This window comes from Mustela nivalis, assembly GCF_964662115.1.
Source record: "Mustela nivalis genome assembly, chromosome: 3".
NCBI lineage: Eukaryota > Metazoa > Chordata > Mammalia > Carnivora > Mustelidae > Mustela > Mustela nivalis.
Window position 1 is genome coordinate 117,193,087 of NC_139022.1, and position 27,466 is coordinate 117,220,552.

A 27,466-nucleotide genomic window follows, 5' to 3' on the forward strand; every position below is an offset into this window, starting at 1 on the left:
AAAAAGAGAGAGAGAATTGGGGCGCCTGGGTGGCTCAGCGGGTTAAAGCCTCTGCCTTCGGCTCAGGTCATGATCCCAGGGTCCTGGGATCGAGCCCCGCATCCGGCTCTCTGCTCAGCAGGGAGCCTGCTTCCTCCTCTCTCTGACTGCCTCTCTGCCTATTTGTAATCTCTGTCTGTCAAATAAATAAATAAAATCTTTAAAAAAAAAAAAAGAGAGAGAGAGAGAGAGAGAGAGAGCTGAAAGGAGGAAAAGACAAATCCACAATTACAGTTGGAGATTTGAATGCTTCTCTCTTGGGGGCGCCTGGCTGGCTCAGTCAGTCAGAGGAGCCTGTGACTCTCCATCTCAAGGTCCTGAGTTCAAGCCCCATGTTGGGTGTAGCAGAGATTACTTAAAAAAAAAAAAAAAAAAAACTTAAAAAAAAACCCACATGAATACTTCTGTGTCAGGAATCAATAAAACAACTATAATGTAAACCAGTAGGGATATAGAAGACAAACAATATGACCCACTAACTTGACTTAAGTAATATAAGACGCTGCCCGAAACTGTAGAATACATGTTTTTTTTTGTTTTTTTTTTCAAAAGCATATGATAGATTCTATGCTGGGTCATAAAACAAGCCTCATAATATTTCAAATTACTGAAATAATGTAAAATATATTCACTGTAAAACTCCCAAATCTTCGTAAATTAAATAACACACTTCTCAATGACTAACTCAATGGAAAACTCGTGAGGGAAATTAAAACTTATTTTTACTAAATTAAAATTAAAATACAATACATCAACCTTTGTGAGATGCAGCTACAGTTTTATAGTTTTAGCTTTTAAATTGGGTCTATGATCCATTTCAAGATAATGTATATGTGTGGTGTGAGATAAGAATTAAGATTCTTTTTTTTTTCTATATAATGTCCACCCATTCAACTTCATAACTCACCAATAAGAAAACAATCCAATAATGTAAAATGGTACAACCACTTTGGAAAACAGTTTGGCTGTTCCTCATAAAGTCAAACATACACTTTCACGCAGCCAGCAATTCCATTCCTAGATTTTTATGTGAGAGAATTGAAAATCTGTCCACACAAAGATTGTACATGAACTTTCAAAACTGCTTTAGGCATCATAGCAAAAACTTGGAAACAATTCTAATGTCGATCAACAGCTGAAAAGATACACAATTTAGGTTATATTCATACTACAGAGTTCCACATAGTAGTGAAATGTTGACACACGCGGGGCAACTGGGTGGCTCAGTCGGTTAAGTGTCTGCCTTCGGCACGGGTCATTATCCCAGGGTCCTGGGATCGAGCCCCATGTCGGGCTCCCTGTTCAGCAGGGATACTGCTTCTCTCTCTCCCTCTGCCCTTTCCCCTATTTGTGCGTGCTCTCGCTCTATCTTGCTCTCTCTCTCTAAAAAAAAGAAAGAAAGAAAGAAAGAAAGAAAGAAATGTTGACACACGCAACAACATGGATGAACATACAGGAAGTGATCTGTGGTAACAGAAACACTCGTCACCTGGAGCTAGAGGTTGTGCTTAGCAGGGGGAGTTGACTGAGAAGGGGCACAAGAGAAATTTTCAGGGCAATGAATGTGTTTCATATCTGGAGTGTGCAGGTAATAACACAAGTATATATACCTGTCAAAACGGGAATTGTACACTTAACACGGTGCACTGTATTGATTATAAATCTTACCTCATAAAATTGATTTTTCTGATAGCTTTAAGAAGCATAAATAAATGCAATGTGGAGCACGAAAACCTGAATACGGACTGGATGTTTGGTGGTAAGGGTATTGGTGACGGTTTTTGATCTGTGATCATTATATTGTGGTTATATTGCCAGAGAGAAAAAGAAGTCCTTCTCTTTTGGAGAAGTACTCACAGATGACTTGATAGAACACGTGAGATTTTCTTTGAAAGAATTAAAGCACAGGGCAGTGAAATAAGTTTGGCTAGATATTGGTAACTATTGAGGCTAGGGGATGGGCACACCGACATTAATTATGTTATGTTATTACAATTAAAATTTCCTTGTTGCACTAACTTTGCTACCATCCCCACATTTGTACATGTGGCTATACTTATTTGCAATGTGTTCACCTTCTCTGGGTCCTGACTGAGCAAACTCACAATAGGAAGATATTTACGGGACAACTGGGTAAATCTGAATACTGGCCAGCAGTATTGGCTGGTATTCCTGAGTATTCCTCAGCTGACACTGAGGGATTTGGGGAAGAAAGTTTGTGATGTTATCATAGTTCTATGGGTGTGTAAAAAAGAAGGTAAAGATGAAGATGGAAGAGGAAGAGAAGAAATTGCAACTGTAACAATGATCCCACCTGGCACCCAGAGCTTGGTTCCTTCATTTTCCACCAGGAGTCCTTGTAGAAATGGCTTGTTCTTAAACCTGGAACATTTTATGGTGCCAGAAAGTAAGAAAGCATTCCAAGATGATGAGGACATAAAAACGTAGGAGTCAGCTTGAAGGGGCTCCCACTGCCCCAATCTTGACAATTTAAACACTAAAAGAAATCATGATAGCAAAGTATCGCAGCCCCGGGGATAATTAAAAAAGTCTGTGAACCCATGGAGACTGAAACAAATAAATGTTCTCCTTGTAGTAGAGAGCCAATTAATAATTGTATATGGAATGACCATGCTGGAAAATTACCATTTGGCAACTATCACTGTGATCCCTGAATCATGGGAAAAAACAAAAAACAATAGATGCGCTAAGGAATGAATAGGTGAGAGTCAGAGGAGTGACATAAAATTTATATAGTCTTAATGCACCTGTGATTAAAAGAGAGCAAGTAGATAGCACAGGATATTTGCGAATTATACAAGGAAAAATAGTGAGTTAGCCGTGTAGAAACCTGACAGACGCCACCTTAATCAAATGCTCAATGTTAACATCATCAGTAACTAGACGTCAGCATCATGCCAAAAATGTTTAGCCTGCATCTATAATTCAGGGCTAATCATGCCAAAAATGTTTAGCCTGAATCTAACCATTAGGAACACAAGACAACTCAAGTTGAAGGACAAAGTAATTGGCTAGTAATCTTTGAGACATCACTGGTCATGAAAGACCCAGAGAGGAACTGATTAAAAGATTAAAAGAGAGCAAGTAGATAGCAATACAAGGCGTAATCTGGGATTTTCTCTTCCTCTATTGTTGGGGCATTTGGTGAAATCTAAGTTATGTTGATTAGATAATGGTTTTGCATTGATATTAATATCTAGATTTCGATCATTGTATAGTGGTTATGTAAGTGAATGTCCTTATTTCTAGGAAAACTGTGAAATAGGAATAAAGGGGCATCACACCTGCAATTCACTGTCCAACAGCATGAGGAAAATAGAAAAGGTGAGAGAAGAAAAAAGGATAAAGCCAGTGTGGTAAAATGTTATTATTTGGGGAATCTGGATGAGAGGCAGATGGGGATTATTTGCAATTTTCTGTAGGTCTGAAATTATGTCAAAATAAAAAGTTGGAAAAAAGTGAGAGAAAAAAAAAAAACCCAACCCTTGAAACTAAAATCAACCAATTCAAAACAAAACAAGAAAGAAATTATTAATGGGAATGTAAAATGGTACAGTCCCTATGGAAACCAGTATGGCAGTTCTTCAAAAACTTAAAATAGTAGTGCCTGGCTGGCTTAGTCAGCAGAGTATTTGACTCTCAATCTACTCTTATGTATACTTGAAATTTTCCCTTAAAAAAGTTTTAGGGATGCCTGGGTGGCTCAGTCGTTAAGCATCTACCTTCGGCTGATGTCATGATCCAAGAGTCCTGGGATCAAGCCCCACATCAGGCTCCCTGCTTGGCAGGAAGCCTGCTTCTCCCTCTCCCACTCCCTCTGCTTGTGTTCCCTCTCTCACTGTGTCTCTCACTGTCAAATAAATAAATAAAATCTTTTAAAAGAAAATTTTATTTATTTATTTGAAAGAAGTCACAAGTAGGCAGATAGGCAGGAGGGATGGGGAGAAGCAGGCTGCCCTGCTGAGCAGAGAGCCCCACGTGGGACTTGATCCCAGGACCCTGAGATCATGACCTGAGCTGAGGCAGAGGCTTACCCCACGAAGCCACCTAGGCACCTCAATAAAATGTAAAAAAAAAAAAAAGTTTTAAAAAACTTCTCCACTTCAGGGGCGCCTGGGTGGCTCAATGGGTTTAAAGCCTCTGCCTTCAGCTCAGGTCATGATCCCAGGGTCCTGGGATGGAGCCCCGCATCGGGCTGTCTGCTCCGCAGAGAGCCTGCTTCCTCCTTTCTCTCTTTCTGCCTGCCTCTCTGCCTACTTGTGATCTCTGTCTGTCAAATAAATAAATAAATAAAAATCTATAAAACAAACAAACAAACAAACAAACAAAAAAAAACTTCTCCACTTCAGACTACATAAATTGAAACTCAGATTTTGTGAGCTTGTCCCATATGTTTTACTCAACTTTATTTATTGATGTCTTTTGACCATCACTAAGTTTCACAATTAAATGGAGAATTAAAAAACTAGGATTGTCTTTAGAGGTCTACAAAGATGGAGGTGTCAAGGTGCTGGGTATCTCCAGCCCATAGAAATGCTATATGGTCCAAAATATAGCTTTAATAATGACTTTTAATATATTAATGCAGAAAATTGGGGTAATGTACAACAGCAAAAGCACAGATGCAGAATAATTTGGACCAGTAACTTGCGTAACTCGAGCATGGAGTTCAATGCTGCTGATGGCTAAATTAGTTGGCCCGGAAAAGGAAGGAGGAAGAGGGAAGAGCATCTACGGTGGATTTGCTCGTGGATTGCCCAAGTTACTGACTGAAGTCTCCAGGAATCAGGTTAAGAACAGCCTATGGAGGTCACAATGGGCACAGTGTTCACAGTCCTTCTGTCTCCACAAAACCTGGAGTTGATATTTAGGGCTGATTTGTTAAACTAGCAAACTTTCTAGGTCTCTCCAGCCCCTGGGCTTGCAGCTGGAGAAAGATGTGTGATGATCATGAAGTAGTATGCTTGGACGGGGTTGTGCAGGGCCTTAAGTGTTTTTCTTTTTTACACTCCTCATAAACAACTATATTTTTGTAAGATTGAGACCTACATCAAAGTATTACTGAGCCAAACAGAAATTCCCTCCACCCCAACCCCATTAGGAAAACCACTACTCACAGTTTAGGGCACATCTTTTCCTTCTCTCTTCTAGTTCATAGCTGACCTTCAAGTCTCGAAATCACAAAGAGAAAAATCCCCAAGTCCAAATCTGATGGTGGTTCTCTGGGTTTCCCAGGAAGAGTTTTTTAATGTGTTTAAATGTTTAATGTTGACATGTCAGAGCACCTCACCCAGGATGCTGTGATGGGCCATTTGCCATCTATTGGTCCCACAGACTGTAATCTCTCCTTGACCAAGGCTGGCCTTACTACTCCATTTTGTTGCCGTGGAGCTGGCGGGGAGGAGGCAGAGACTGTTCTGAGGGCTGCTAAGTGGAAGAGTGGCAGGCTCCTAGACAAACTAGGTGTGCCCTTCTCCAGCAGTTTCATACTTTAGGGATATTTAAGGGACGCAGCCTCTAAGATAGAGGCCCAGTCAGGTCATCCAAACTGGCAGTCTGAGCTGAAGCCACCCTAAGTGCAGAAAAATGCATAAGAAATGTACGTTAGCAACAAGGCCCAGAGGGGACAGCCCTGGATTTGCAGGAAGGAGGCAAGAGGTCGTAGGACACAGCATCACCTCTCTAAGCCTCCTTCTCCACCTCCTATAGAGGGGAGGCTCACAATAATAGGATTCATAACATTTGCCCAGCTTAGGCAAAGAAACTTGTAGAATGACTCAGGAGCGAGATCCAGGCAGCGCCTCACCCGCCTCGGTGCTCCCCAGGCCGGGGTCGCCTGCCCGCAGTGAATAAATTTGGTCTTTCTCAGGCCAGTTCATACCGAAGGGACTTTTAAGGGGCCCAGCCTCTCAGTCGGGGCCCAGGCGGCTCATACAAACTCTGGCTGGCTGAGCTGTTCGTGTCCCGGCCACCTCGCCCCGGCCAGCTTGTCCCTAGACGCAGCGGGTGCTGTGTCTCATCCTGGTGTCCTGGCAAAGAGCTGCCCCGGCCTCCGGGTCCCCCGGGCTGCGCCGCCGTCCTGTTGCCGCCCTCCTGTGGCCGCTGCGAGGCGACCTCCGGCCGCGCTGCGGGCCCCCTCCCTTGGCCGGTGACATCACCGCATTCCCGTCCCGGCTCCTCCCGCCTGCAGCTGCAGTGACAGGCGAGCCGGGCCCGGTGGCGGAGAGGAAGTGTGGGGCCGCCGCGCCGAGCCCGTCCCAGCCGAGGCCGGCTCCCCGGGCGGCTCGGGTGACAGTGTCGCGGCCGCCGGGCGCAGCGCGGGGCACGCGCCGGGCAGAGCCGAGCGCCAGGAGGACGCTTCAGTAGAGACGCGGGGAAAATGGCTGATGACTTTGGCTTCTTCTCGTCGTCGGAGAGCGGGGCCCCCGAGGCGGCCGAGGAGGACCCGGCGGCTGCCTTCCTGGCCCAGCAGGAGAGTGAGATCGCGGGCATAGAGAATGACGAGGGCTTCGGGGCACCTGCCGGCAGCCATGGGGGCCTCGCGCAGCCGGGACCCGCGAGTGGGGGTGAGTCAGTGCACGGGCCTGGGAACTGAAGGGCCTGGGGCTCGCCCCCGGGTACCTGGCGGCGCAGACCCGGCCTCAGGGCCCCGCGGCCGAGTGAAAAGGGCCTGGTGTGGCCGGTCAGGTGCAGGCCTGGGGCTGCGTGTGTTTGAGAGGGACCTGGTGGAAATAGGGAGGAATCTTCTTGGAGAGCTTCATCTGAGGCCCTTCCTGGGGCCGTGAACACCGTGGCTCTGCGCACAGGAATTTGTCATGATATTTCAACCCAGGGCCAGCTCCACCGCTGCCTGGCTCTGAAATCCAACACAGTCCGGCTCTCAGAGTCCCTCCCCAGCCGCCCCTTGGTCTGGTCGTCCCAGGTCCCCACCTAAGCCCTTTGGGTATGGGCAGAGCCACAGACCTCCCAGCCCCTCAGTTTTAGCTCTTTCCTACAGCTGGCAAAGCAGGGGACAGGACACTGGGTGCTCCAAGAACTCACAAACCTTCTTTGGGAGACCACCTGCATCCTGCTGGACTAGGCACTTTATTTACATTTAGTCACTTCATATGCGTTATTAAACCCATTTCAGAGAAGGCAAAACCGAGGCTCAAAGGGTACACTACTGAAGCAACTAGTAAGTGGGCAGTGAGGATTTAACCTGTTTCTGTCAGACCAGAAACTCAGTCTCCTCTTGACCACTCTGTCTTCCATATGCCTGGCTCTGGGTTAGAGACCAAGGTGGGGGGGGGGCAAGGGCTTCAGTTAGATGTGGTCCTGCCCTCCTGGGGTTTCTAACTGTCCATTAATGGTTGTCTAAAGGTGGTGCAGGGCTACTGTGGTTAGCTTTAGATCCCAGCTCAGGGCCTGCTCCCTGTGATAGCATGTTTATCAAGGATTTTCCTGTTCTTGTTCTGGCTTGAAAAGACAGTTTCTTAAAATATTTAGTTAAAGAGTAGATACCTTCATGGGTGCAACCAAAACAGCCTGTGCTTCTTGTTAATGTTGTTGTTTTGGTGGGTGTTTATGGGCCTGTTGGAATGAGTGATAGCTTACATTTTTTTTTAAAAAAACGTTTATAAGTTAGGTTCCTTATAATCATATTTGTATTTATTCAACCTTTATTGAGTGCCTACTGTGTGCCAGGACCCCTGGGGGTACAGAAATGAATACGACAGTTTCTGTGGCTTGAGGAGTTTGATATATCTTTATATCCGTTGATATAAGAAATGTAACAAGTGTGGGCGCCTGGGTGGCTCAGTCAGTTAGGCTTCTGCGTTTGGCTCAGGTCATGATCCCAGAGTCCTGGGATCAAGCCCCATGTTGGGTTCACTGCTCAGAAGGGAGCCTGCTTCTCCCTCTCCCTCTGCTTGCTGCTCCCCTGCTTCTGCTCTCTCTTTCTCTCTGTGTCAAATACATAAATAAAATCTTTAAAAAGGAAAAGAAATGTAACAAGCTTTTTGTAACATCTAAGAAATTGGAGGCCCAGAAAACCTGAGTGTCTTACTCAAAGTCACACAGCCATGAGTGACAGATCTGGGACTTGAGCCTAGCCTTCCCAACTCAGGGCCCCACACTCTTCCAAACGCTATAGCAGTCACGCTAGGAGGTGATGGGCAGGGGAGGTGGCTTTTGCTACCCAAGCAAGCCAGAAGTGGAGGGCTTCTGTGGCAGCAGCTCCTGGACCCTCAGCAAGATTTGCACACATCCCAGGGAATTCGGAGGAAACGCCTGCCTCTATTCATTATTCACTAGTCCACACTGCCTCTGAAACCACCAGTTTTCTTGGTCTAGCTTGGCCTCGAGGAGGCCCCACTGAGAAGAACTGATACCAGAAGCCCTTGACAGAGAGGGACAGGTAGAGCTTAGGCTGAACGCAGCCAGAGGCATCTGGAAGTTTAAGCAGATTGTGGCCTCTCCCAGGTCAGTGGGGTTTCAGGGGGTGACAGTCTAGATGGGAGTTTCCCTCTGTGGCAGAATTGGCCCCAGACCACAGAGGGCCGGGGGAGAAGCAGAGACACGGCCTTCTGAAGGTCTTCCAGACCTATACCTGCTGAAGCTGCCAAAGTTCTGGGTCAGGGAGGTATTACAAGATGGTGGCTCAGTAGGTGGCCAGACAGGATGGAATTGATCTGACCTACCTAGGCCTCTATGGTGCTGAGCAAGTAATCTTCTCTGACCAGTGGTGAATGTCAGAAGCTCAGATGGGGTGGAGAGTCAGTGCCTAGGCCTGCTGGGAGCTGGGAGAAGCTGGCTTCCAGAGCTGCTGCCCATCAACATGTCTGAGTCTGTTCTCCTAGACGATGCTCCCATGCCAAGTGCCCCCCTATGGGGCTCCCTGCTACCCCGGGGTGTGGGGAAGAGGTGTCTGGTCTAGATCTGAGCCAGAGCCGCATTGAGTCTCTCCTCTGGGGCTGCATCTGGGGCCAGTCAAAGCAATGGACACTTTGTTTCCATTCATCAGCCTTGGGGAGGGCCTAGCAGGTTTACATTTTCACACCCAGATTTCTGAGCCCCAGCCTGGCTCTGCCTCTGACTTGCCCAGTCAGTTCCTGGCAAGCCTGTTTCCCCTGCTGGGCCTAAGTAAGCTCCCAGGAATGTTCTGGACCCTGTCTGCCCTTGTTGCCAAAAGGGGTCAGGAATCCGAGGGAAGCAACGCCCACAGGGTTATCCGTGGCACTCGTATCTGCCGCGGTCCTGTTCTGCAGGCCTCTGACTGTGGACATGTGATTGTAAATGTGCAATAATCAGAAAGCATTGTGAGAACAGATACTCGATTCTATGTGTGGGTAGGTGTGGATTCTCAAAGCGGCTGAGATTTCATCTCCAGAGGAATGTCCACAGGACTGAGAAACCGAGGCAGAGAGACTTTCTGAAGACCAGGGGAGGCACCAAGACTGTGGACCAGGGGCCCAAGACTGGTCCGGTCAAAATGGGGTGGGGTAGGGCAGCTTGCACTTCAAGAAGGCCAGGCGTCCCACCTGGCACATCATGGTGAATGGACACTGATAATTTCAGGCCCTGAGGAGGTGCCCCAGGAGAAGAAGCCCCTTTGCAGATGTTGCCACTAAAATCCCATGGTGCCCCCCCCCTTCGCCCCCTGACTCAGGGACCAGGCCACCCGTGCAGGAGTCACCCCAGCTGAGTGAGCAGGGATGACAGGAGACATAGTTGGTTAGAATCAATCACTGTTTGAAAATTTCTGTCAGCCGGGGATTATTTCCGTTAGATTAAGGATCCCTCCCTTCAGTCCCCAGGCCGAAATCAGTGTAACTCCCTATCTGGCTGGAGAAGGGATGCTTGTCCATCTGTTGGAAGCTCATGTCACTTCCTGTGGCTCTTTGCTGGGAAGCATCACAGTTTCTGAGAGGCCTTAGGAAGGCTTTCCAGGTCACAGTAGACTCCCAAAGAGCTGTTCATTGTCCATTTAGCCAGCATGCCCTGCTCACCCGTTCTGCTCAGGAGCCCTTAGGAACTGAATAGGATATAGAACCGGGCTTGATAGGGAGTGTATGACCCTTGGGAGTTCACAGATAATTGCCTAAGAGGGTGGGGAAATGCTGTGCCTTATTGTGGGATATCCTAGAGGTGAGGCCTTTCTTCAGGGCCTAGAGAAGCAGGGGAAGTAATGGAGGTCTTCCCAGAGGAGGTGACTTGTGAACTGAATCTTGAACAATAACTGACTCCAAAAGAGCATTGTGTTGAGAGAGAAGGAGAACAAAAGGCATGGGGAGCAGACTGGTGTGTGTGGGGAAGAAGGAAACCAGAATAGGTTATTGTTGTTGTTGCTTAAAAGGTTTTTGAATTTATGTATTTGACAGAGAGAGAGAGAGAGCTAGAGACCACAAGCAGGGGGAGTGGCAGGCAGAGGGAGAAGCTGGCTCCCTGCTGAGTGAGGAGCCCGATGTGGGACTCGAGCTTAGGATGCTGGGATCATGACCTGAGCCGAAGGCAGACACTTAACCAACTGAGCCACCTAGGCACCCCCCAGATTAGTTTAGTTTAGTTTTGTTTTGTTTTTACAATTTATTTATTTACTAAAGAGAGAGAACATGCACGCTTAGCAGGGAGTGGCAGAGGGAGAGAGAGTCTCAAGCAGACTCTGCCCTGAGCACAGAGCAGGATGCTGGGCTTGATGCGCTCAATCTCACGACCCCAAGATCATGACCCCAGCTGAAACCAAGAGTTGGATGCCCAACCGACTGCACCCCCCCAACCCATCCCCAGGATAGCTGGTGAGAGGGACTTGTGGGAAGCGAGGCAGGAAAATGGGCAGGGCCAAAGGGTAGAGGTTCTCACATGCTATAGTCTGAGGTTTGATGTACTCGCTCAACAAGTATTTATTGAGCCCAGCTATATGCCAGGCACTGTTTCCGACACTGGGCACTAGCACTGAGTGAAACCAAGTCCCTGACCCTCACGAGGGGCCATTCATGTGGGGAGGATAGATAGTAAGCCCCTACACAAATAAGCATACCAGCCAGTGGTAAGTACTATAAAGAAATACTGCAGGGGCGGGAGGGAGGGTCGCGGAGCGGCAGGTGTCCCAGAGGGTCCGGGGAGGCCTCTGCTGAGATAAGGTTTGAGCAAAGGCAGAAGGGAGTGAGGGAACAACCCGCATGGTGTGGGTAGGAAGGCCTTCCAGGCCGAGGGAAAGAACCTGCTGGTCCCCAAGGCAGGAGCCGACCCTAAAGGCCACTGTGGTCCGTGGGAAGTGGGTTTCTTTCTGGCTTGCTGTAGTGCCATAGGTAACTGTATGCTTTACAAAATATCAGTGCTGCTGGTTGGTTTGAAAGAGGGCTGGGAGAGGGTGAAGTTGGTGTCAGGGAGGCCTGTGAGTGGATAAAAGCCTTCTGTTCTTTTTCTGATGTATTTATTCATGTTTATTTAACACATACGTTTCCGAGCTCTTACTGAGTAGCGGGCACTGGGTACACGTCTGGGAAGGGCTGTGGTGAGGAGCAAGGACCCAGGTCTGGCCTTCTAGGTATCTGCCACTAGCAGGGTAGGCAGACTGGACAGGGGACAGAGAGCAGAGGGCAAATTGGAAGGTCACCGTTGTAGCAAAAGCCACAGGAATTTGTGACTAATCAGCTATCAGGGAAAGGGATCGGGAGGAGTTATTGTTGAGGGCAAAAGAAAATCCTTTTGGGAGGAGCAGAGGGAGGAAAAATAGGCCAGGTGCTGCCTGGTGGGGGCTGCCGTTCCTGCTCTCCCAGGAGGAGCAATTGCTCGAGGCATGGCAGGGACAGGCAGCGGCCTGCTAGGCCCCTCTCCATAGCGCACGCAGACACCGCCCTGAGCCGACAGCCCTCTGCCGGCTCACTGGGCCCAGGCCCCACACACAGTCAGGCCATTCCTAGCCATGGCCAAGCGTAAATCACTTTCAGGTAGGTGAGGGGCTGTTACTGGCTGGGTGGCTATTGGCAATCATCTAGCCTCTCAGGCCTCAATTCCAGTATCTGTAAAATGGGTAGATAACTTCATCACAGAGTAGTGGTGAAAATCAGATGTGACAACGGCTGTGAGAAGGCTTTGTCAACAGTCATGGCTTGATTCCAGCTTATTTATGTATCCAGTATGTCTACATGGGGAGCGGGTGTTATGGCACGCCTGGACATAGATGGAGGTTGGCTCAGGGCACTAATGTAGGACCGTCTGTGTTTGCTTTAAGCTGCGCAATGAGTAATGCCATTTCTTTGTTCTCTTTCCAGCTGGTTCTGAGGACTTGGGGACCACGGTCAATGGAGACGTGTTTCAGGTAAGCAAAATTCTGTTGTAGCAGCGTAGGGACTGACAGCTGGGCCTCGGTAACTTATGGCCCCATCACCGGTAGTATTAGGGCTCTGGTTATTCTGTTCTGCATTAGAATGGGAGCATCGGCAAGGGTTTTGACATGTTTTCTTTTCTTTTCTCTTCTTTCTCTCTCTTATTCCTTCCTTCCTTCCTTCTCTCTCCCTTTCTCTCTTTCTTTTCCTTCCTTCCTTCCTTCCTTCCTCTCTTTCCTGTTATGTAGGGGAAAGGCACAAAGAATAAGTACCACTATAGACTGGGATTGATGACATGTGGCCATAGGTTGCCCATGGTGATGTCTCGCAGGGAGAGATAAAGTGGCCCAGAGTGGCACAGTGCACACTGGGCCCTGGCACGCTTGCATGCCACTGGTGGGAAGCAGGATTGAGTGGCCATGTCTGAGCATTTTAAGTGGGCAGGTCTTTGATCCAGAGATTCCACTTGGAATCTTCCCTAGGGAAAGAATTAGACAAAGACTCCCAGATTTTTGTGGGATTATTTACAATAGCAGATAATGTGGTGAGCATAGAATGACATACACAGGAGTTGAGTCACTATGTCCTACATACAATTAATGTAACATTGTATGTTACAGTATTCAAATAAAAAGGTAAAACAACAACAACAACAACAAAAAACAGACAAACTGCAATGACTTAAGTATCCAGCCTCAAGGGCCTGGGCAGGTAAATTGGAAAACCGCTCTGCCATTCAAAAGAGCAATCAGAGCTTTCTGTATTGATATGAAAAGATGCCCACGATATAACAAGTGGAAAAGTATCTTGCAGAATAACTTACACAGTTTTGTTTTTTTTTTTAAAGATTTTATTTATTTATTTGACAGACGGAGATTACAAGTAGGCAGAGAAGCAGGCAGAGAGAGAAGGGGGGAGGCAGGCTCCAAGGCAGAGGCCCAACACACTGAGCCACTCAGGCGCCCCCAGTTTTTTATTTTTATTTTTTTAAAGATTTATTTATTTATTTGTCAGAGAAAGAGAGAGACAGAGAGAGAGAGAGAGCACAAGCAGGCAGAATGGCAGGCAGAGGCAGAGAGAGAAGCAGGCTCCCCGCTGAGCAAGGAGCCCGATGTGGGACTCGTTCTGGGATCATGACTTGAGCCGAAGGCTGTGGCTTAACCAACTGAGCCACCCAGGCATCCCATTTTTATTTTTTTATTGGGCCAGTTCTTTATTTTAGAAATATATTTGCACAAAATCTCTGAAAGGATGTGCCCCAGCTGTTAACAATGGTTAAGAGTGGTTAGCCCCCACGTTGAGGTGGGGAGGGGTGAGATAAGAAAAGGAAAAGGCTTTCACTTTCACTGGATTGTCTTAAAATTCCTCATAATGAGGGGTGCCTGGGTGGCTCAGTGGGTTAAAGCCTCTGCCCTCGGCTCAGGTCAGGATCACAGGGCCCTTGGGATTGAGCCCCGTATCGGGCTCACTGCTCAGCAGGGAGCCTGCTTCCTTCTCTCTCTCTCTCTCTGCCTGCCTCTCTGACTACTTGTGATCTCTGTCTGTCAAATAAGTAAATAAAATATTAAAAATAAATAAATAAAGTTCCTCATAATGATCTTATACTACCCCCCACCCAACACACACACACCTCCTAGTAAGGCTGTTTCTAGTTAAAATTACTTCTATCTGTACCCATCTCCCCCTTCCCCACATTCCTACACAAATGGATTTAAGAGTCTTTACACTGGGAGACCTTGGACCACAGATGGCACCCCCAGTATCCTGCAGACGGAACAGTCTCCCCCTCCCCCATGCTTGGGCAACATAAAGTCTTCGCTAGTTGAGGCTTACTTCCCACTGGGCTGGGCCAAAGACCCTTGGCGCCTGGGGCTGCAGCTTCAGGATCTCCCGAGCCCCACCCCATTGAGGAGCTGGCCTCCCAAATCCTCAGTGGGGAATAAACAATACTTTCTTATGTAAGAGGGCTAGGCTCGTACCTTACACGGGGAACCTAGCCAAGTCCCGTTTCTGGAAAATTACTCAACTATCAGCAAGCTAGAAAAGTCAGTGTCCAAGACTTCGGGGGCTTTGTGTCTCCTTAGGCCTGAGAACACCCAGTAAGCTGTGTTTACTCCTCTACAATCCGGTAGATCATGGAGACCCGGACAGCCCCTATCCTGGGCACACTCAGAAGGACTTCACTTGACCAAGAAGGTCTATATCCTAAAGTGAAGATACACTTAGAACTGCAGAAATATCTAGAACACGGTGATCAACCTAGTTTCCCCTTTCTGTAGCTAAGGATCTTGAGGCTTCTTTGACCCTGACCATCCCCTGCCAGCCTCACTTTGTATTTGGTAGATACAGGGAGCCCCATGCCTCCTTTCAGTGTCAGTGGGAACTCTTATTCTCACTGCTACTCATAACCCATGTGTGTTTATTTGCAAATCATTCCACTCCATGCCATCCTAGAATCCTTACAGGCAGGGGAGGGGTCAAGAATGAGGTGAGTCACTTAGTGACCAAGCTCAAGTTCTCTTAGATCTCCTGCCCCTGATGTGGTGCCCTCTGTTCCACCCCTTGTGCTGGAACTGGCCTGCCACAGCGGCTGGATCTTTCGTAGAAAGCCCCCGCAGACTTTTGTAGGGGGTTCAGCTATAAACCTGGTCCTCGAGTTGTAAGGGTAAGTCTGCCTACACCTATTCCAGTCCCATTTGGCATTGCCAAGGACAGGGATAGAAAGCCCCTGCAGGCCTCCCTCTCCCTGCACAAACTTTCTCTCCCCCCCATGCATTGCCATCATCCTCCTCTGAGCTACTTAGGGGAATCAAGAGCGCAGCTTAGCTTTAGCTGGAAAATCCCAAAGATGCCTCATCCTTCTGGCTGTCTCTGGAGCCTCCAGCCTGCCCCACGGAGGCTCTCAGGGTCATGTCCAGCAGAGGGGTCCCCCAGGAGGGGGGGTGCCAGGGAATTGGATCAAGATAAGCCTGGCCTGACTGTAGCCTTTTGGTCCCTGCCCCCTTCCCTGTCGAGCTTGGGGGCTGAGGGGAGAGGGGGCACAGTGCTCAGAGCATTCGTGCAGTCCCTGGGGAGCCCGCCTGGGCTGCCAGCCTGTAGCTGACCCGCTTTCCTCTCGGGGGCACTGAGTGATTCAAGAGGAGCCCTGCTGTGGCCCTCGGACCCCAGTGCTCACTGGCAGGGGTTTGGAGCAGGAAAATGAGTCCAGCGGGGCCAAAGAAGAGGAGCCAGCAAACAGCTTCTCAGGACTCAGGGCGCCGCCCACACGGCTGTGTGGCTGTGTTCTTCCTAGCCCGGCGTGCGCAGAGTCTCCTGGGCAAACGGTGAGCGGCTCAGCCCCGCGGACCCGCCGCGGTGCGTGTTCTCCGCAGCTTACAGCGGACCCCACTTCTCACTCCCATTTAATAGGCGATGAGACACAAGGAGCCCGGGGAAAGGACTTCTCAGAGGTCACATATCCACTGAGTGGCAGGAGGGGACCTAAAGCCCAGGCCCTCTGATGCTGTGTGCCGTGGGCTTTGCAGACAGCCGCTGGCCCCTTCATTTCCTCAGCTCCCAAGACATGAGTGCCACCCACTGTGTTCGGGGCGGTGGATGTAGGCAAATCCCCCACTGTCCTCAAAGAGCTGGCTTCTGACAGAGGACAGAGCCCTGGAAGGAACTGATGGTAGTGCAGGATGGTATCGGCTCAGATACAGGGGTGGTATCAGGTGCTAGGCGTTTGAGTTCTTCACAATGTGTCAGGCATCACCCAGGAGCTCTCCGCAGATGAACTCTTTTCATCCTCCCAGCACCCCCGTGATGGAGGTTCCGTCTTTACCCCCTTTTCACAGACCAAGAGGAGGATGCCCAGGGAGCTTTCATAGCTCGCTCGTTCTGCGGGGAAGAGCTGCGACTTGAACCGGGATCCTGCTCCAGGTGCCACACTCACTCACTCAGTGAGTGCCACCGGGAGGGGCTCCTGGAAGTGGGTTTCCAGGCTGCCCAGGGGCACATGGGTGGTCTTGGCTGGTAGGAAAGAACGTGCAAAGGTACAGAGGGTCACAGGCACTCTCTGTGGGCCTGGCCTGGGGCCAGTGGAGTGCTGGGGGATCCCAGAGAAGCCAAAGCATCACAGCTCATGTGATGCGAGGGGAGTTCCCCTCACCCCTACCGGCAGCGCTGGGCACAGCTACCATGCAGAGCCTGTTAGTGGGCCCTGCTGCTGATGCACAGATAGGGGAGGCCCATCTAGCTTGGCCAAGCTTCACAACGTGGGCCTCAGGCATGGCTGCCTCTGGGCACCGTGTGCTTGAAACTACACTGAGCAGTGCTCAGGGATACGTGGTGCCCTTGGATGTGCTGCTCCAGGGCCCAGGAGAAGCACCCATGGGGGTCCAAGTGGCTCCTTGAGGCTGCCCCCGCACCCAGGCTGGGGTGCTGTGGTGGGCTGTGGCAGAAGAATTTGGAGTGAACTAGAAGGCCTGGGCTTCAGTTTCTGGCTCTTCCCAACCAGAAGGACTACTCTTAGATTGTTCTGAGTTGATTTCTCACTTGTCGAAAGGGGATTAGAGGCCCTGCCCTGCTGTCCTCCACTGGCTGCTGGGAAAAGTGCTCTGATGCCCAGGGAAGCTTCTTCTAAGTTCCTGGACATGCTTCTCAGTGAGCTGAGGGGTGGTAGTATGTGGGTGTGAGACATGGGAGATGTGGCAGGGGACACTTGGAGGAGCAGGCACCCTCTCCGATCTTGGGGAAATAGACTTAGCAGAGAGACAGAGAGTGTGTCACAAATCATATGACACAGAAGTGACTTTGGTCCCTGCTGCTATGTGGCCAGTATGTTTCACATCCGGGAATTCAGTTGGAGTCTCAGCTCTGCCAGTTCCCAGCCCAGTGACCTTGGGACTCTGGAGCTAGACTTTCTCTACCTATAAAACACTGATGATAAAACCCATCATGCAGAGCTATAAAGATCAAAGAGAACTGTTTAATTGTGATTTCTCTGCAAGCTTTAAAGCACTATAACCTGGGCATCTTAATTTTAGGGTAGGCTTTATAGGGATGGTGGGCCTGAAGGACACCAGTGTGACCAAACTCCCACCCTTCTGGAGAAGAGACCCTTCTCCAGCCCACATCCCCCACCCCTTTCCCTCCCACACCTGGAAACATCACTGTACTCAAGAGTTTCCCAAAGGCACTGCCCCCCACCCCCCACCCCCCATCTTACCATTTCAGTCTAATCTGAAATGGTCTTTCCCTGTCTCTTCCCGCCCTACTCTGCCCCAGACTAGAATGACCTTGTGCCTGCTCTTTACCTGGCTTGTTTTATAGCATGTACTCTAGCCATGGCCCTTGCTTGTGAGACACTCCTCCTGCCAGAGTCCTGGGGGACAGGTGGTCTTGTTCATCCATGGCCCAAGCCTGAGCAGATGCTAATTCATTCACGAAATGTTCTAGAGATCCTCCTACAGCCAGGCCTTCCCTGTTCTAGATACTATACAGAGACAGGTGGTCTCAGTCCTTATGGGGCTCACTTACTTGTGGCTGGGGTGGGAGGTCGGTGGAGACAGAGAGTAAACATGTAAACAAGTCATTTCAGATAGCCAGAAGTGCCATGAAGAACATGAAACACATATACACAGAGGTAATTGCAGTTGTCTGCAGATGGGACATCCTTTAGGATTACACCCCCACCCCCCACCCTGCGCCTGGCCTCAGGACAGGGTTGTTCCCGGAAGGGGGCAGGGTGGGGCACACTCATTGTCAGTGACCAACTTGTGTTCTCCAGATTAGAGCCCTGGAAGGGCCCCTTGGGTGTGGTGAGAGACTGTCTGAAATGAAGTGTAGTGCTGTGCCAGAAAGAATAGGGTGGTGGTCCAACTGTCCCACCCAGGGGTAGGCCTGACCCCAGGGAGTGCCAGGCTACCCCCCCTGCCCTGGGCCTATCCTTCCCTCTGCCCAGAGACAGCTGGAGACAGCAATCCTCCCGCTGTGTGCTCCTTCACTGGGCTGCCCACACCCCATTGGACAGGCATTGACCCAGCACATCTGGCTTCAGGGGTATGCATCTATGAAGCCACTGCTTACTGAGCACTGCTGTGTGCCAAGGACAGTGGGGAGCATCCCTGGGTGGGGGGCGGCACCAGACACTGTCTTGTGGGGAGAGGATATTAAATACCAATGTTCCTGACTTTATTTTTTTAAGATTTTTTTTTTTTTATTCATTTGTGAGAGAGCACAAGTTGGGGGGAGGAGGCAAAGTGAGAGGGAGAGGGAGAAGCAGACTCCCCCTTCAGCAGGGAGCCTGGTGCAGGGCTCTATCCTAGGACCCCAAGATGCTGACCTGAGCCAAAGGCAGATGCTTAACCCACCGAGCCAGCCCTCGGTCCCTGTTGCTGATAGTTTTGATGAGGGATTGAAGGAGGAGCACAAGGAGTGGTGAAAGGATGGGGCAGGGGTTCAGAGGCTATAAATGAGGTCCTGCTCTGCCCACCAGGAGCTCCTGGTCCAGCCGGGAGACTCGAGCAGAACGTGAAGTCTGTAACAGAAGCACAGAGAAGGAGTGTGAGATCTGCCGAGGGGGGTGGATATCCTAGAGCTGGCAACTCTAGACGATAGAAGATTTCATCAGCTGCAAAAGGGAGGGGAGGGCAACACTTGCAGCAAAAGCAGGAGGAGCCAGAGGCTTGGGGCCGCAGGAGTGTGTGGGGTGTGTGCAGACTGGAATGTGTAGGGGCGGAGTGTCGGGAGCGTGGGGTGGCAGGAGATGGGGCTAGACTGGAAAGAGTCCGTGGCTTTGCAAGACCAGAGGGGAGTCACAGCCTTGCTGGGTTGAGCTCTTAGTCCCCAGCTCTTGGGAGTGCCTAGCTCTGGCAGGGCTGCTGAGGGAAGTGGGCAGAACCCCGGCCTGGGAATCAGAGGCCTGGACACCGGCCACGACATCACGCCATCACTCCTGGCCTCAGTTTCCTCCCCTAGAAGATGAGAATGAATAATAATAATAATTCTAGCTACCACTCACGGAGCCATCACTCCACATTGGGCCCGCTTCTAGATGTCCTACAAAGACGGTCCTGTGGAACTCTGAGAACAGCTCTTAGAGGTGGTTTTATTATTATTTTCATTTGGGGATGAGAAGGCTGAGGCTCAGCAAGGTGGAGCAACTTGTCCCTGGTATACGGGCATCTAGTCAGCCATGGAGGTGGGATGTGGACCCAGACCATCTGCCTGCGGTCTCAGCCACGGCCATCCTGCCTGTCCCAGGGCTGCTCACTCACATAGCAGATGTTCACTGAGTGTCTTCTGTGTGCCAGGCTGGGCAAAGGGGACATGGCAATGAGCAGGCTAGACAAGGACCCTGCTGTCATGAAGGTAGACAGTAGACAAGCAAACATAAAGTGAGGTCATTTCAGATTGTGTAAGTGTTAGCGGGTTAATAAGACAGCAACAGAGACTTTAAGAACAGTAACACAGGGGACTCACTGTGTGCCAAGAAGTATACAAGGTTCTTTAGATATTTAAATTCCTTGCCTTCTTCTATCAGCGTGAAGAGGTGGCTGCTCTTACCAAGCCCGCTTCCTGACCAGGAAGGTGAGGCACACAGAGGCCCCGTCACTCGCCCAGGTCCCCCATGGGGGAGCGTTGTTGGCAAAGGGCACAGCAGGTATAAAGGCAGGGTATGGTCCCAGGAGGCAGCAGGTGGGAGGCTGTTGGAGCCAGGCTGAGGCAGGCACACGTGGGGGTATCCGGTGCTCAGGCAGCAGTGGCAAGAGGGCCAGGCACAGGCTGTGCACACTGCTGTGTGTTTGTGCCCTAGGAGGCCAACGGTCCAGCAGATGGCTATGCGGCGATTGCCCAGGCTGACAGACTGACTCAGGAACCCGAGAGCATCCGCAAGTGGAGAGAGGAGCAGAGGAAACGGCTGCAGGAGCTGGGTAAGAGCAGGCCTGAGGCTGGGAGCGGCTCCCAGCTGTATTGGCTGTTTGGCACATGTGGGACTGGGGCAGCCTTAGGGTACAGAGTCACCCCCTTGGCCCCCTGCTCTCACTGCCTTAATGTGGGTTTGGTGAGCATGGGCCCTGAGGCTGCCTGGCAGGGGCCGAGGGGAGGACTAGCCAGGACAGCTGTGTCCTCACATTCCTACTGGAAAGCTGCCACTTACTCTCCTTTTGGGGTCACAGATGCTGCCTCCAAGGTGACAGAACAGGAGTGGCGGGAGAAAGCCAAGAAGGACCTGGAGGAGTGGAACCAGCGTCAGAGTGAACAGGTTGAGAAGAACAAGATCAATAACCGGTGAGAGGCGCTGTGGGGACATGAGGGACTATGAAGACATGAGGCCATGTGGACAGTGACAGAAGTTATGGGATGGGGACTGTCTTGTGGATGGGTGATTTGGGGGCAAGAACATAGAGGCAAGAGAAGCTGAACCCCTCAGGGTTGCTTCCTCAGTTGCCTGTGGAGTTCAGAGCCCTCCAGAGGCGGGACACTGTTGAGCTGTCATCTCAGCATGACACAGAGAAGCAAGTTCTGCGGTGAGCAGAAGAGATCCTGGGACCCTGGCATGGGAGCCAGACTGCCCAGGGCACCACAGTTAGTTTCACAGAAAGCACAGGCCTGGCCGGGAGTGAAGAACTAACCTGGGGACAGGATTTTACTGCTTGTAGAAGTGGCAACACTTCAACCCAGAGAGGCTAAAGAATAAAAGGAGGTTGGTGGCCTGTATGACCGAAAAGGCCAGCGGTGGGACTGCAGGACTAGACTTGGGGGCTCAGACGAAGTCAACTGGCACTCACTTTTACTGTCTCTCGACACCGCTTTCCTCTCTTATCTGGAATGGGACAGGGGGCTGGGGGGGCCGATGGCCACCATCAGCTCCAGGCTTCTGCTATACTCTTTTGGCAACCTCTGTGAAAATAGCATCTTGCTCCCAATGGCTCCACTGGAATCATCGACCTGATCCTCACTGGTTTGGTATGGGTCCTGTGCCTGTCCCTGAGACTATACCAGGTGAGGGACTCTCTGATGGATCCCGCCTGGACAATGGTCCCATTTCCTGGGTTGTGCATGAGGTCAGTCTCACCCAAACCACAGGGACTGAAGTGGGGCCAGCCTGATCCTCCCAAAGGCAATGAGGTTGCCCTTCCTGGGAGGAAGGGGCTGGATGCTGGGCAGGCAAAGACAGTGGATGCCCACCAGAGAGCAATTTCAGGGAAATGGTCTCAGAAGTGGTCTGAGCAGCTCTGCCCTTGGAACTGTGTCCTTCGGGGTAGTGGCTGGCTTAGGAAGGCAAGGCTGGCCCTGGGAAGCTGCTGTGGGCCAGGCTCTGGGTTGGGCACTGGGGAGACTGATCGGGGAAGGATGTAGTCTGTATCCTTGAAGAGCTCAGAGGAGAGAAGCACACATGTGCACATGAACTCACCAGTAGGACTTTCTACAGGAAGGCTGTGGAAGCAGGCGGTATGGGTGGGGGAGGGACCTCTGTCTAGGACCTGAGCTTTGCAGGATGACTGGAAGTTCATTAGGGCAGGCTTGGAGAAGGGTGTTCTAGACCAGGGAACAGCATAGTGTGAAAGGCTATTGTCTTGGGCACCGGGGAGTGGTAGGAGAGAAGGCAGGAATGAAGAGCCCCATGGGGAGGGCCTCCAATAATGGTGTTGGACAGACGGGGATTGGAGCCTTGGAAGGCTTGTGAACAGGAGAAGTAACATGATCAGGGCAGTTTTAGAAAAGGTGCTCAAGCTGGCCCAGGATCCCTGCTCTCCTTTCTGGGTCGTGGATGACTGCTGAGACTCACAGGACTATGCTTCCTAACACTCTCCAACTGGAAATACTAATGCTGTCTCCCTTTCTCTTTAACCCTCTGCCTGTCTGTCTGCCATCTGTCTTCCCCCACCTAACCCTTTCTCCTCAAGGATCGCTGACAAAGCATTCTACCAGCAGCCAGATGCTGATATCATCGGCTATGTGTACGTGTCTTCTTTGCTCCTCTGTCAGGGGGAGTGGGAGAGGGCAGGGGCCCCTGTGTATGCTTTGAGTGTCCTGCTTGTGGGGTATAAATGAGTGTGGCCAGGCGGGGAGTGGGGTGGGGATGGGGCAAAGATCAGAGCAGGAGGTAGTACAGGCACCCACCTTCACCTCTGTCTCTGCGGCAAGTGTTTATTGAGGATCTATTCCTCCTGAAGTCAGCTTTGCTGCATCAAAGCAGAGCAAAGAAAAAGAATGCACTGGCTATCTCAGGTGGGAGGGGCAAATGGCAAACAGCCCAGCTCTGTCCTTCTGAGATGCCTCTTAGGGTTGGGAAGCAGGGTGAAGGAATCTTCTATTGAACAAAACGTCGAGTGCCAGAGGCATAAAGAAGAGATGCTCCCCCAAATATCCCCCCCATATTCTACTCCTACCCCCAATGCACTGCTCCTTCTCAAAGCCTCAGGCCAAGTTTGGTGACCAGACCCTGCCTAGACCACTGTGGGCCCTTCTCTCATGTTCCTGTTTTGCAGACTAGCCAGGACTATGCCTAATCTGGATCTGAGATGGAAGATGGGGTCCCTGTTGATGGGTGGTTGACAGCCTGAGGGTATGTTGGGATGGTGAAGGGGAAGGAAAAGCAGGGATGAATAAGTGGTTCCTGCCACAGGTGCATGTGCCAAGTATTTGGTGTCCCAAATACCAAATACCACTCTGGGGTCACCCTTAGCAGGCCTCTGATGCCGTCTAGGCTGGCATTTCTCTTGCAGGGCACAGGGCCCATCAGAGAAACAGTCTTGTGTTCCTTCCTTCTGTCCAGTACTTAGTGGGACTTGCCCAATGCCAGTCTCTGCTGGAACAGGAATAAGACATGGCCTGTCCCCATAAGTTGCTCATGGTCAGGACAGCATTGTCCTAAGGGCCGTGTGGAAGGGCACACCAAGGCCTGGGAGCCACCGTCTGCGGGGGGAGCCAGGGCAGGCTTCAGAGAGGCAGGCCCTTCAGCTGGACCTTACAGTGTGAGAAGGGATGAGCTTAGTGGTGATGGTGGGAAGAGGGCAGGGGCAGCCTCTGTGAGTGGGGCGTGGGGCTATGGGGATGGCTGGGAGCTGAGGACAGGTCAGCTTGGGGCTAGATGCAAAATGCCTGTTGGGCCAGGTCTGCCAGCCGGGGCTCAATCCTGAAGGCAGTGAAGATCTACGGGAGGCTTCCGACAGAAGAGTCAGGGTGACCAGAATATTGGTGCTGGGGAATATGCTATATGGGGGGGGGGGGTTCAGTGCTCTTGCTGCACTTGGGGAAGTAGCACCCAGGGGGTCCTGTAGAGGGGAAGAGCCTGGACCAGTGCTTCCCAGACTTTTCTGTGCCCTAAAATCACAAGGGAACCTTATTCAAAGGAGATTGGGATTCAGTAGGGCAGAGGCGAGGCCTTGAGTCTGCATTTCCAATGAGCTCCATGGTGAGGCCAATACCACTGGTCCATGTACCATACACTATACAGGCAGTGTAGAGGACAGTCTCCTGCTGATCTAGCAGGGACAGCTCCTAAGACAGCACCCTTCATCCCACCGGTCATCCAGCTCCACACAGTGCTTTACTCTTTCCAAGCCTGCACACACATTGCCACTTTGTGAGATTCTCAAGCTGGTGAGACGGATCACCAAGGCGGAGGCTCTGCTCTTCTCTCTACAGGTTAGGAAATGAGGACTCAGAGGGAAAGGAAGATCACTAGGCAGAGGTCAGGCCACCCCCCCCCCACCCCCCCCAGAGCCAGCTCATCCTTGGCACAGCCAAGGAGATCAGTGGATCAGTGGAGATCACTGGTAGAGCTCCCTGCCTGGCATGTGGCAGAGCTGATCCTGCTTGATACACAGAAGGAGCCGTAAGGAGAAAGAGGCTTTTCAGGGACTCTTGATGGCCAGAGGATGCAGAACCAGCCCTCTTCATGGAAGATATTTTAATTGTTTTCCTCTTAATGAGTCCCGCATTTGGGTTTGCACTCTACGTTCTATTTCTCCATTGTTCCTTAATCAGTGGCTTAACTGTCCACCAGAGCTACTGATGAACAAACCCCCAGTTTTCAGCCTAACCTGATTCCAACCAAAAGCAGATACTTCCATGGAGCATTCCCCAGGCTGTGGCTCCAGAGAGATAAGTCATTCTGGGCTAAAAAGAGTGCTATAGTCAAATAAACTTGGAGTGTGGTGGATTCTGTCTGCTTCTTACAGTCTGCCTGGGAGGTTCGGGGTGCACCCTGGCACAGTAGAGGCTTTGGAAGTTTTGCTTTAAAGATCCTCTTTAACTGAAATTTCCATGTGTATTTGACCACAACCCTTTTCCGGAGAACACTTACAGGGTCCACAGAACACCGAGGCAATGCTGAATCAGGTACTTCAGTTAGTAAGGTGGTTAGTTAATGTCCTACCTCTGCTAAGTTTCTGGAAATGTTTAAAATAGCTGAGGTAGGGTGCCTGGGTGGCTCAGTGGGTTAAGCCACTGCCTTCAGCTCGGGTCATGATCTCAGGGTCCTGGGATCGAGTCCCACATCGGGCTCTTTGCTCAGCAGGGAGCCTGCTTCCTTCTCTCTCTCTCTCTGCCTGCCTCTCAGTGTACTTGTGATTTCTCTCTGTCAAATAAACAAATAAAATCTTAAAAAAAATAAAATAAAATAAAATAAAATAAAATAAAATAAAATAGCTGAGGTACTGCATTAGTTTCTCCAAGGGTCTTTAGGTGTTGGGATTCCCAGGTTGGGAACTCTGGCTGGAGAGGTAATGAACAGAGTGCTACGCTGGGCAGGGGTAGGGGAGGCTGGCAAGGGAAGATCATTCTGAGGTGAGTCGTGCACTCAGACCTGAATGAAAAGAAGTGACAAGCTATGAGCAGATCTGGCAGAAAGCATTCCAGGGAGAAGTGACAGCTAGTATAAAGGCCCTGAGGCAGGACCAGAGTAGGCTTCCTCTGATGCCAAGGCTGTCCTGGGGGCCTGAGGTCACAGGGCACAGGGCTAAGAACTCTGGATAGACTACCTCAGAGTAGGCCAGGCAAAGCAGCCTTCCTCAGTAGGAGCAGAACATAACTGCTTCAGGAGAAAGGCAGACAGCAATGAAACTTCTGTCCTGTCTCTACCTGCAGGGCATCTGAGGAGGCTTTCGTGAAGGAATCCAAGGAGGAGACGCCGGGCACAGAGTGGGAGAAGGTGGCTCAGCTCTGTGACTTCAACCCCAAGAGCAGCAAGCAATGCAAAGATGTGTCCCGCCTGCGCTCGGTGCTCATGTCCCTGAAGCAGACACCACTGTCCCGCTAGGTGCCTGTCACAAGCATGGCCACAAAGCATGGGCTGGGCCTGGGCATAGGAGGAGCAGCTGCTTCGGCCAGGTTTGGGGGACAGCGCCTCCAGCAGCTGCTACACACAGCCTATCTGTTCCTCCCCATCTCCCGGGGCTGGGAAGGGGAGCCCTCCCCACTCTCACCCCATTCCCTCCTGGCCCTGTGGCCCAGCCCCTCACACCTCCTCTCAGTCCACAAAATTGTGACTGTCCCTCCTGATGTATTTTTTTTTTTCTTGGCTTAAAGGGTGTGTTGTTAACTCTTTTTACACTTATTTATTATCATTCTCATTTCTCTGGAAGCCATAACTGGTGTCAGGGCTGTTTGTGCTTAGAATTTTCCCAGCTTCATGGCCTTGAGAGAAGGTGAAGCTAGCCCCCTAGAAACCGTCCCACCTGGAAGTAGGTGTCCCAACTTGTGTATGTCTGCTGCCTCCCTCTCCAGGAAGAAAGACAACCTCTAGTGGAATGCTTTTGCAATCTTAATCCTTTCCGATCTTTGAATAAGCCTGTGAGGTAGGGACTCTGTTGTCGTCATCACATAGCCATGGATACCAAGGCTCCCAAAGAGTAAGAATGTTTAAGTGGGAGCAAAGAGGCAAGACCAGAGGTTCCCTGTGGTGGCTCTCTCTAAGCCCGGGTTGAGGCTGGTGAAGGTTGCTACTGCCAGACTCCTTTCCTTGGGTCTGGCCAGTACCCTCTGGATGTGGAAGACGCAATGCTTTCCCTCCTTCAGATAGTGTCCCCTGCCTTGTAGATCTGGGATAAATACTCAGTGATCATACCTTCTTCAGCAGAGGTTGCAAACAGACTGTGTTTAAGCCACTGTGACCTGTACAATGTTTAAAAAAATTTGAGTAATTGCCAACTTTATTTTATTAGAGATGCCATAGCAAAGTACCGCAGTGTCTGGCACAGAACAACAGAAATTTATTGTCTCACTATTCTAGAGGTCTGAAGTCCAAAATCAAAGTGTCAGCAGGGCCACATTCCATCTGAAGGCACTAGGGAAGGATCTGTTGTACAGGCTTCTCTCCAAGCTTCTGGCAGCCTCAGGCATTCTTCGACTTGTGCATCACTACAATCCCGAGTTGATCTTCATATCATCTATGCAGTCTATCTTTGTGTCTAAATTTCCCCTTTTTATTTATTTATTTTTTAAAAAGATTTTTACTTATTTATTTGACAGAGATCACAAGTAGGCAGAGAGAGAGAGAGAGGGAAGCAGGCTCCCCGCCGAGCAGAGCCCGATGCAGGCTCGATCCCAGGACCCTGGGATCATGACCTGAGCCAAAGGTAGAGGCTTAAACCCACTAAGCCACCCAGGTGCCCCTAAATTTCCCCTTTTTATAAGGAAACCAACCAGAATGGATTAAGGCCTACCTTAATGACCTCATTCTAACTTAATTATCACTGTAAAGACCCTATTTCCAAATAAGATCACATTCTGAGATACTGGGTTAGGACTTCAACATATCTTTTTTAGGGGAACACAATAGCACCAACAGCTAAAAATAATGGCCTTCCTCTTTAGAGGTGCCATAGTCCTCACCCCTTCCTATCTAGTTCTTGAATCCATCACCAAAATGTACTGCTTCACATTTATAATCTCTGCCTTGCAACTGAGAGACCATGATGAGAGCAAGAAACTTAGTGGGCCCCTACTCATACACTTCTCCACTTAGAAAGCTAGAGGCTGTTAGGGGGCCCCAAAAGCGTGTCTTCCTTACTTCCTCTTTCCTTTCTGGCAGCTTGCAGCTGGTGTTGAAACTGAATGGAGTCATACATGGAAGGATTCCCACCGAATCAGACTTTAGATCTGACCAC

At 50.4% G+C, this 27,466-nt stretch overlaps 1 protein-coding gene and 1 long non-coding RNA gene across 4 annotated transcripts; one reads left to right on the top strand and one right to left on the bottom strand.

The window, feature by feature from the left end:
- Window positions 1–1,046: 1,046 nt before the first annotated feature.
- Window positions 1,047–6,135, bottom strand: LOC309860756. Of its 2 annotated transcripts, XR_014309603.1 has the most exons (4): window positions 5,942–6,135; window positions 5,178–5,632; window positions 2,354–2,421; window positions 1,047–1,420 (listed from the first exon to the last, which is right to left on the bottom strand). It is a non-coding gene; the product is annotated as an uncharacterized lncRNA (long non-coding RNA). The 2 variants fall into 2 exon arrangements; XR_014309604.1 differs by having other exon boundaries at window positions 5,178–6,135.
- A 102-nt stretch (window positions 6,136–6,237) lies between these two features.
- On the top strand, window positions 6,238–25,904 carry CLTB (clathrin light chain B). 2 transcript variants are annotated; one of them, XM_082723195.1, is made up of 6 exons: window positions 6,290–6,626; window positions 12,315–12,361; window positions 20,164–20,281; window positions 20,528–20,639; window positions 22,259–22,312; window positions 25,446–25,904. In XM_082723195.1, exons 1-6 carry the CDS (start codon window positions 6,440–6,442, stop codon window positions 25,615–25,617), a joined length of 690 nt encoding a protein of 229 aa, XP_082579321.1. In that variant the 5' UTR covers window positions 6,290–6,439; the 3' UTR covers window positions 25,618–25,904. The 2 variants fall into 2 exon arrangements, with proteins under 2 accessions (XP_082579322.1, XP_082579321.1); XM_082723196.1 differs by lacking the exon at window positions 22,259–22,312 and having other exon boundaries at window positions 6,238–6,626.
- The last annotated feature ends 1,562 nt before the right edge of the window (window positions 25,905–27,466 follow it).